At 36.5% G+C, this 11,058-nt stretch overlaps 1 protein-coding gene across 1 annotated transcript; it reads right to left on the bottom strand.

Annotated features, from left to right (window-relative positions):
* Positions 1–520: 520 nt before the first annotated feature.
* On the bottom strand, positions 521–10,815 carry LOC120215385 (protein LAX PANICLE 2-like). The gene is made up of 4 exons (XM_039213101.1): positions 9,695–10,815; positions 9,555–9,605; positions 9,388–9,460; positions 521–803 (listed from the first exon to the last, which is right to left on the bottom strand). Exons 1-4 carry the CDS (start codon positions 10,447–10,449, stop codon positions 630–632), a joined length of 1,053 nt encoding a protein of 350 aa, XP_039069032.1. The 5' UTR covers positions 10,450–10,815; the 3' UTR covers positions 521–629.
* Positions 10,816–11,058: the final 243 nt, after the last annotated feature.

Consider the following 11,058-nt stretch of genomic DNA (forward strand, 5'->3'; position numbering starts at 1 on the left):
TAAATTAAGACAAGAGTTTATGTATGGGGAAATGGATTAATTAGTAGATTAATCAATGAAGTTTGTACAAGTTGACACAAAATGATAATAATTAAAAATAGGGTAAACTACACATTTAATACCTTAACAGTCACTCTTGTTCTGTTTTAGTCACTTGACTATTTTTTTGTTTCAAAATCATATCTAAGTTTACGTTTTGATTACATTTTGTCACTCATTGTTAAAACATTTATAGTACTTGTGATATGTCACCATAAGATATTGTCATGTTATTAATCAATTAAAAAAAATGTCACATCAACAGTCTGTTAATTTTTTAACAGCGGGTGACCAAAATGAAATCAAAACGTAATGTTATATCTAATTTAAAAATAAAAATAGTTAGGTGACTAAAACAAAACAAAAATGACATTTAGAGTACTAAACATTAAGTTTACCCTTATAAATATGAAAGCCAGCAAAACTCAGAAAAATACAATTTGCTTACGTTATTTGCCCTCGCTATTTCAGGCCACCAACCAAGCTATTTTCTCCAACAATTAGAGATTTGTTTTAAAAAAAAAAGAGTAAATAAGAATGATACATAACATCAACGTAGGAGCTTAAATCATGGGGGGAAAAAGATGTGTTTAAAGGTGAAAGATTGAATTAGGGCTTCTGCCATAGTGCAAAACCATGAGATGATCAGCTGTTGAGGTATGTGGAAGCAAAGTCACTGCGTCCCTTGAACTCCATATTTCATCTCTTACTTGCTGCAACGTCAAGCAAGGTTGAAGCTGTTGCCTTCTGCATGTTATCTCTACCTGCTTTTTTATCATCAACACCAAACTATGTAGGTACTTTTGAAGTTACAAGTACTATGTATAATCACAAATAATACACACTTAGACATGTTAAATTCAAAATTAATCATTATAAAATATAATCAGACATAATTTATGCATACTGAGAGTTGGATAATTTTTGGGACGAACTACCTATTTAATCACCCATCTATTACTTAGTTTTCTTTTCAAAATCATATCTAATGTTACGTTTTGAATTTGTTTTGACCACCTATTATTAAAAAAGTAACGGTGATGCTGACATGACATTTGTTTAATTATCTTTTAATACCAACGTGATATTATCTTATAATGACATTAACATCATTGTTAATTTTCTAACGATGGATGACCAAAATAGAAGCAAAACATAACGTTAGGCATGATTTTGAAAAAGATAATAACTAGGTGACTGAAACAGAAACTAAGTAATATGTGGATGGCCAAATAAGTAGTTTACCTTTTTTTCTAATTTATATTTTATTATTGTTGTTTGGTTTAGTGATATACATGTAGTGGTGAAGTCATGCTTTGTCAGTGGCCTACGTGTTTGTCCATGCTATGTGCTATCCCCCATTCTTTGAAACTTATACTTTACCCATAAAATATTCCTCTCTCAAACTTTTCATACTAATCACTCTAATGACCTAAAAAATTGAAAAATACAACTTAGGTCATCGGTCAGGCATGGATATCGGCCTTCTAAACTTCAAACCCTGCCCGTCATTTCCACTATCTTAGCTGCCCGAAATAATCATTAGGGCACCCACCTTGACTATACTCCTAAGGCAAAATCATTCATCCAGTAGATTTTTATTAAAACAAATAGATAAAATAATTAATTGAATTAATCAAATATCAAATAAAGTTAACATGAAATTTATAAGAGTTATTATTATCCTTAAATTCAATTTTTTAAAAAAACATGAAAGTTAAATAAAAACCCTAGTATTTCATGCTGCATGAACTGAGTTTACCAACAATAAACAAATCATTTTCATGGGGAGGCTCTTCATTTGTCTTTTCATTCTTTTATTTGTTATATTTTTGTTCTTTTTCAACAAGTAGGGATGATATTCTGTTGTGGAAGTATCCCTCATGCATCGCTTTCCCCCGACGTAAAATACGTGGGGCTGTCTTTTTTAATGTATATTGTGGTTGGTCGTGGTGTGATGATGGGGTTTTAAAACGCCATCCAAGTGGTGCACTTACGATTTCCTTTTGAATTTTCGACCATACTTCCAAAAAAGAAGAGGGAGCTGTGTGGAAGCTGAGATTGAAGAAGCGAAAGCATGACGAAAGGAGCGATAGCGCATGCAGATGAGGAGGTTTTGAGAATGACAGGGTCCACGTGTGATTCCCATTGCCCTACGATGTAATTACACCTTATATAATACCATCCTCCTCCAATCAATATTATTCCTAAACGACCATAACACTTGATTTTATACCATATATACATGACACGGGAGATGCCATATCATCTGGCGGTTGTGAAGAATTTTTCCAAATCAATGGCATCTGTTGACCGAAACAACTATAGACGGGAAGTCATAATAATAATAATAATAATAATAATAATAATACAAGTATTTATATATAGATCGATTCCATGGCATTAGAGTTGACCTATAGATATATATAAGACTAGAATATATATAATTGATACTGGTACAGCAAAACAGGAAGTCGAAGCTAACATGGTTTAGATATTTTATATGTTGGAAGGCAAACAGACCAGAAATTATACTATGGGGGACGCAAAGGACAAAAGAAGGAAGCTCCAATTAATGTTAACTACCAAAGCTCTTAATCTAATGGAATAGGGAGAAGGATTGGTTATCACTGATCCATTGTGGGCATATATTTTGTGAACATGGCTTGGAGTACCCGAAACACAACAATAAAAAGAAGCAAAATGTTTAACTATATTTTAGATTTTTTTCTTTATATTTACTATTGATAATTTATTTTTATTTTCCTAGAATTTTATAAGTCTATCCATTCCTAAAATTTTAAAAGTTTTTCTTAGGGGCTGTTTGTTTGGCTCTGAATGAAACCATTTAGCGCTGAATGCTGAACGGTTCAGCATTCAGCGCGTTTGTGTCGCACCTCTGAATGATTCAGTGTTGAATGATTCAGTGCTAAATGATTCAGCATCAAAGTACATTCTGAATGATTCAGAGCCATTATTAAACAGCATGTCACATTCAGAGCTAATTCATACCGAGCTAATTCATACAGAACCTCTGAATCATTCAACATTTGAATCATTCAGCGCTTAGTCATTCTGAAGTAAACAAACAACCCCTTACTATCATGAAATTTTACGTCTGTCCATGTTTGTGATAGTTTTAAAATTAGATAAATTAAACTTTAATCTTTTTTATTTAAATACTATTAAATCTTTTTGAGTTTGAAGTTAAACAATTTGATCCATTTTTATCTCAATTCTATCCGCTACCTATATATATGTTTTGATATTATAAGACTAGGGCATGTAAATGTAACCCTAGGTATACATATATATGTTTTGGTATCATAAGACTAGAGCATGTAATGTAACCCTAGCTAGCTAATCAAGGATTCAACCAGTAAACTCATGATCTGCGTCTTGTCTTTGTCCTAGGTGATTCTCCCATTTTCATGCCTAAAGTAAAATATCGATTCGAAATAATTAAGTTTAATTTAGTTGGGCATCACTGTCGATATATTATACGAGAGAATATAGAACCTAATATGTTTAAACGTTCAATATCATCTATGGTGAGAAATACAGATATTCTAAACACTGAATATCCTTTTATTTATGGGTGGCAAGAGGTCTAGATATTACAGGCTGATCATCCTAAAATTATAGTATGCTTTTGCTTGTTTTACTATACCGATGGTCATAGATCACACTGTTATTTTCAGTAAGCTTATGGTGTGAAAGCAAACCCAATAATTCAGGCCTTTAAGGCCGAAAACAAAAACCCTACGCCTTTAATCCAGTCGCTAAAACCAGAAGAGCCTCATAACCATTTTACAAGACTGTTTACCTTAATGTTTAAAACATTTAGGCAATCTTTAGAGCCAAAAACTACGGGTTAAAGGGCTAATGAATATTCCATTAGAAAAAGGGTACCCTAGAAATAATTGTTGAAAATTGGCACACCAAATTACATCAATTGTCAACATTATGGGTGGCAATTTGGTGGCATTAATGGGGTGGCAAAATTGGTCAAATTTGGTCACCAAATTGTTGAAAATTTTGGATGGTAAAACTATGTAATTAGTCATTGTAATTTAGGGTATTTACAAATTAGTCCTTAAAGCTTCAACTATAAATTCCCTAGCTCATTTAGCTTCAAAACTATCCCAAAGCATTCTAGCTTTCTTCCAATACTAGAGAGATTTTGGAGAGTTTCTTGAGAGTTGTTTTCTCCTTTTTATCTAGAGAGAATTATCATTGTTTTCTCCTTGGTAGATCGAGAGATGTTGTAATTCCTATTTTCTCATAGTGAAATTCTTCTACCGTTGCCCGTGGTTTTTCCCTAAATTTTTAGGGGTTTTCCACGTAAATTTTGTGTCTCTTTTATCTTTATTTTTATTTTCTCAAATTATCACTTGCGATTTTGCTCTATCCGATAAGCCGTCTTCCGCAACAATTGGTATCCGAGCCATATTTGAGTGTGTAATATCTGCTTATTGTCTTTGTAGTTGCCACCAAAAGGTGGATCATCCAACATAAGAAAATAAGAAGGTATTACCCATTCTTTGAGGTTCTAAAGAACTATTCACGATAGTGAAATAGTGGGAGCTATCAATAATAGAAGCTATGGCAACGAAATTTGATATTGAAAAATTCAATGGGAGAAATTTCTCATTGTGGAAATTGAAGATGAAGGTCATCCTGAGGAAAGACGGTTGTCTAGCAACTATCAGTGAAAGGCCAGTATATTTCACAGATGACAACAAATGGATCGAAATAGACGGGAATGCTATGGCAAACTTTTATCTAGCATTAGCAAATGAAGTATTGTCAAGCATCGAGGAGAAGAATACATCTAAGGAGATATGGGACCATCTCACCAAATTGTACGAGGCCACATCGCTACACAATAAAATTTTCCTTAAGAGAAAATTGTACACTCTCCGTATGCCAGAATCTACTTCAGTGACGGAGCACTTAAATAAACTGAATACTTTATTTTTCTCAGCTTACATCCTTAAGTTGTAAAATAGGAGAACAAGAACGTGTTGAACTTCTACTTCAAAGTCTACCGGATTCGTATGATCAACTCATCATCAACTTGACAAACAGTAATGTCACTAGTCTAGTCTTTGATGATGTTGCAGCTGCTGTTCTACAAGAAGAAAATCGGTGCAAGAACAAGGAAGACAGACGAGTAAATCTGCAACAAGAAGAAGCATTGACAACGATGACAACGATGAGAGGGAGATCAACAGAACGTGGCCAAAGCAGCAGTCACAAACATGGTAGATCGAAGTCGAGGAGCAAGAAGAATTTAAAGTGTTACAACTGTGGAAAGAAGGGTCATTTGAAGAAGGATTGTTGGAGTCTAAATAAAAACTCCAATCCACAAGACAATACCGCAAACACTTCAGATGATGGAGATGCTCTATGCTGTGAAGCGTCAACCATCGTGGAAGGAAGAAAACGATTTGCAAATATATGGCTCATTGATTCGGGAGCAACATATCACATGACCTCAAGAAGAGAATGGTTCCATCATTATGAACCTGTCTCAGGAGGATCTGTTTATAGTTGCAATGATCATGCCTTTGAGATCGTTGGCGTGGGAACCATCAAATTGAAGATGTATGACGGAACAATTAAAGTTGTTCGAGATGTGCGGCACGTGAAAGGCCTGAAGAAAAATTTATTATCCTACGGATTGTTGGATAATAATGCAAGCAAGATTGAAACACAGAAAGGAATCATGAAAGTGTTCCGTGGAGCGCTTGTGGTACTGAAAGGCGAAAAAATAGCTGCAAACTTGTACATGCTGAAGGGAGAGACTTTGGTAGAAGCAGAAGCCTCTGTTGCCTCATGTAGTTTAGATTCGGCAATGCTATGGCATCAGAAACTTGGACACATGTCAGAACAAGGAATGAAATTCCTTGTGGAGCAAAAGCTACTTCCAGGTTTAACAAATGTATCACTTCCTTTGTGTGAGCATTGCATAACAAGTAAGCAGCACCGGTTGAAATTCAACACATCAAATTCTAGAGGCAAAAGTGTTCTAGAATTGGTTCACTCTGACGTATGGCAAGCACCAGTAACGTCCCTAGGTGGAGCAAAATACTTTTTCTCATTTATTGATGACTACTCCAGGAGATGTTGGGTGCACCCTATTAAGAAGAAGTCAGACGTGTTTTCAACTTTCAAAAACTTCAAAGCACGGGTGGAACTTGATTCTGGAAATAAGATCAAGTGTTTCAGAACAGATAATGGAGGAGAATACACAAGCGAAGAATTTGATGACTTTTGCAGGAAAGAAGGCATCAAAAGACAGTTCACAGTGGCGAACACTCCTCAACAAAATGGAGTGGCAGAGCGGATGAACAGAACCTTGTTAGAAAGAACAAGAGCAATGTTGAGGGATGCAGGCCTAGAAAAATCATTCTGGGCAGAAACAGTCAATACCGCCTGTTATTTGGTGAATCGAGCTCCATCAACTGCAATAGAGCTGAAGACACCAATGAAGATGTGGAAAACCAGCTGATTATTCAAACCTCCATATATTTGGAAGTATAGTGTACTTGATGTATAACTCCCAAGAAATTTCAAAGTTGGATCCAAAATCCAGGAAATGCAAATTCTTGGGGTATGCTGATGGAGTAAAGGGGTATCGCTTGTGGGATCCCAATGTCCGCAAAGTGATCATTAGTAGAGATGTTATCTTTGTAGAAGATAAACTACAAAGAAAAGAAAACGATGATAGCGCTGAAAAGTCAGAGACTACTCAGATACATGTGGAAAAAGAGTTTGAAGAATGAGATTCTTCTGAAGCAGAACCAACACATGATGAACAAGAACCAGAGAGTTCTGAAGCTCCAACAACTCGTCAATCAAATCGTGTGAGAAGACGTCCCAATTGGCACTCAGATTATGTTATAGAAGGTAATATTGCATACTGCCTTTTTAACAGAGGACGGCGAGCCATCAACATACCAGGAGGCAATAAACAGCTCAAATGCTTCACTGTGGATGATGGTGATGCAAGAAGAAATCGAAGCCCTTCATAAAAATAATGGATGGGACCTTGTGCCACTACCACAAGGAAAGAAGCCAATTGGTAACAAATGGGTCTTCAAAATCAAGCGAAATGGTGACGATCAAGTTGAGAGGTATTGTGCAAGACTGGTGGTCAAAGGATATGCTCAAAAAGAAGGTATTGATTTCAATGAAATATTTTCTCCTGTGGTTCGACTAACAACAGTTCGAGTAGTTTTGGCAATGTGTGCTACATTGAACTTACATCTAGAGCAACTAGATGTTAAAACAGCTTTTATTCATGGAAATCTTGAAGAAGAGATTTATATGCTCCAACCTGAAGGTTTTGAAGAAGACGAAAAGAAGAACTTGGTTTGCAGGTTGAACAAATCTTTTGTACGGTCTAAAGCAGGCGCCGAGGTGTTGGTATAAGAGATTTGATTCCTTCATTATGTGCCTTGGATACAACAGACTTAATGCAGACCCTTGTGCTTATTTCAAGAGGTCTGGTGATAACGATTTTGTTATATTGTTGTTGTATGTGGATGACATGTTGGTTGCAGGACCCAACAAAGATCATATTGAAGAATTGAAGGCACAACTGGCTAGGGAATTTGAAATGAAGGACTTGGGATCAGCAAACAAGATTCTAGAGATGCAAATTCACTGAGACAGAAGTAATAGGAATATTTGGCTTTCACAAAAGAATTACTTGAAGAAACTCTTGTCACGATTTAGCATGCAAGATTGTAAGCCAATTTCTACCCCTCTTCCTATTAACTTAAAATTATCCTCCAATATGAGTCCTAGCAGTGAAGAAGAGATGATGGAGATGTCTCGAGTACCGTATGCATCAGCAGTGGGAAGTTTAATGTTCGCTATGATATGCACAAGACCAGACATTGCACAAGCAGTGGGAGTGGTTAGTCGGTACATGGCGAATCCATGCAAAGAGCATTGGAATATTGTAAAGAGGATCCTAAGATACATCAAAGGGACCTCAAATGTTGCATTATGTTACGGAGGATCAAACTTACTAATCAATGGGTATGTAGATTCTGACTATGCAGGGGATTTGGATAAAAGCAAATCTACTACAGGATATGTGTTCAAAGTTGCTGGTGGAGCTGTAAGCTGGGTTTCAAAATTGCAGTCAGTTGTGGCTACATCCACAACAGAGACAGAATATGTAGCAGCTACACAAGCAAGTAAAGAAGCAATTTGGTTGAAGATGCTATTGGAGGAGCTTGGGCACAATCAAGAGTATGTCTCTCTGTTTTGTGACAGTCAAAGCGTCTTGCATATAGCAAGGAATCCAACATTTCATTCAAGGACTAAGCACATACGAGTTCAGTACCATTTCATTCGTGAAAAGGTGGAAGAAGGAACGGTAGATATGCAGAAAATCCATACCAAAGACAACATAGCAGATTTCATGACGAAGGCAATCAATACTGATAAATTTACCTGGTGTCGATCCTCCTGTGGCCTGTCAGAAACGTAAGCAACATGAAAGGTACAAGGTAGAAAGAATGGTGTGAAGATATGATTGTTCCAATCAAATCTTCAAGTGGGAGATTGTTGAAAATTGGCACACCAAATTGCTTCAATTGTCAACATTATGGGTGGCAATTTGGTGGCATTAATGGGGTGGCAAAATTGGTCAAATTTGGCCACAAAATTGTTGAAAATTTTGGATGGTAAAACTATGCAATTAGTCATTGTAATTTAGGGTATTTACAAATTAGTCCTTAAAGCTTCAACTATAAATACCCTAACTCATTTAGCTTCAAAACTATCCCAAAGCATTCTAGCTTTCTTCCAATACTAGAGAGATTTTGGAGAGTTTCTTGAGAGTTGTTTTCTCCTTTTTATTTAGAGAGAATTATCATTGTTTTCTCATTGGTAAATCGAGAGAGGTTGTAATTCCTATTTTCTCATAGTGAAATTATTCTACCGTTGCCCGTGGTTTTTACCCTAAATTTTTAGGGATTTTCCACGTAAATTTTGTGTCTCTTTTATCTTCATTTTTATTTTCTCAAATTATCAGTTGCGATTTTGCTCTATCCGATAAGCCGTCTTCCGCAACAATAATATATATACTTCCCACCTAAATATAAATATAGGAAAAGAAAAAAAAAACATGCATTTAGTTCTGGTGTTTCTGTCATGTCTTAGCACCAACCAAGTCCTATAATATCGTGTAAGAAATTTTCTGGTTAAAGAGATGGGTTGATTTTCTCTTTTTGGCTGTTTTGGTAATCTAAAGCAGAAGAGATGTGGTCGTAAAATGAAAAATTAAATAAAGGGAGTTGCATTTAAGTGTTTTTGTTTAAATACCTCTGATTCGCTTTCCAGTACCAGCTTGTTAACCAGATACTTCATTAGTAACTGCACTGTCATCTTCCCGTCCCTGGAGATTCAAACAAAAATGAAGACAAAAAACACGAAATAAGTACGTAGAAAGGGGTAAATTTGCAGTAAAACAAAGGGATAAGCGTTGTTACTTGATTCTCAGGTAGCTCTTTGGAATCTGAGGCAGGAACGGTTCTTTTGCTCTGAGAAAAAAGAAAGTGAATTTCAGCAGAACTTTTGAAGGAAAAAAGAAAAGGTGATGCAACTATTGTCCTTGTTTTGAGCAACTTACTGATTTTGTGATGCTTGTAGCACAAACCAAATGCCAGAATGGGGTCTTCTAGGTGGATCAATGATTGTAACATCCGAGGTCGGCCCTGCAACATGCATTTCGGATTGCACCTGAAATGGTCCGCCAAAATAGGACCCGAATGGCAACAAAGAAGAAGAAGAAGAAGAAGATGAGGAGGCCGAAGGAGCTGGTGGTATATTTTGCGGTATCGGCCTAAACATGGAGCTGCTCCCTTGTTGTTGATGTTGATAAAATAAAGATGTACTAAAACTATGCATGAGCGGCGGTGGTGCTCGAAACTCGGGCATATGAAAGATAGGGGCTAATGGCCTCGGTTGTTGCGAGCTACCACCGGGTAATAGATCGAGCTCAAACAACTCTCCTCTTCTGGCCGTTGGATCGCCTTGCTCGTGCTTGTTGTGATCATATATTGTTGGCTGATCTTGACCCCCTATACTGAGTTGGAGCCAACCTTCATCTCTTTCTAGTTCCAGTTCTTGATGGATATTATCCTTGGAGTTGGAGCCCGCCTCATTTCTATTATTAGTTCTCGATTCATCTTCATCCATGTCGTTAGCTTCTAGATCAGATCCTATTCCTAAGCAAGCTTCGGTGTGAAAATCATACCCACGAAGACGACTCATAAGGCCAAAACTCTCCCTGTATATACTGCCGCCGCCACAACAACCATAAAAATCGCCGCCGCCGCCGTGAGGAAGGTAATGTTTTTTAGGAAGGTTTTCAGCAGGAACCATGGTCTTATCCGGCAACCCAGAAACACGAACACCCGGCTTCGATTATAACAAGGAAAAGGAAGAAGAAGATGCTTCTGATATTTATATTGATAACGAATTCCCCGGTTAGTCCTGAACTCAACATGAGCCATGGGTGAACAAGATCTTTCCGATGGAAGAATCAACGGTTATTGCCATAACCATATTTTGGAGTTCAGAAAGCAAGAGACACCCAATAACCAGGGTCTTGTGTTTTATTATAAACATGGAAGAGGAGAATAATAAACGTTGTGAATCTCAGTTTCCATAAATTCTCTTTGTTTGGAAGGTTGTGGAAATGAAATAGTTGCAGGAAGGGAGAGAAAGAGAGAGAGATGGTGGTAGGTCGTCAGTTGGATTAAAGAATTAATTCTTAGGGAGGTCCAACTGTAATTGATTTTTTTTACTCTATTAAAACGAATTTCACACCTGTTTTTTTTTTCTAATTTGGAAAATAATATAGGGGTTCCCCAAGGAAACAGCTTTAAGCATTAGGACAAATAACTAGAAAAGCTCCATCTTTTAAAAACGTCACAAAAAGGTCCTTTTTTTTGGGTTTAATGAAATTAGGGTAAACAAAACTTGATTCGA

The sequence above is a fragment of the Hibiscus syriacus genome, unplaced genomic scaffold (assembly GCF_006381635.1).
Source record: "Hibiscus syriacus cultivar Baekdansim isolate YM2019G1 unplaced genomic scaffold, ASM638163v2 tig00110114_pilon, whole genome shotgun sequence".
In the NCBI taxonomy this organism is placed as follows: Eukaryota; Viridiplantae; Streptophyta; class Magnoliopsida; order Malvales; family Malvaceae; genus Hibiscus; species Hibiscus syriacus.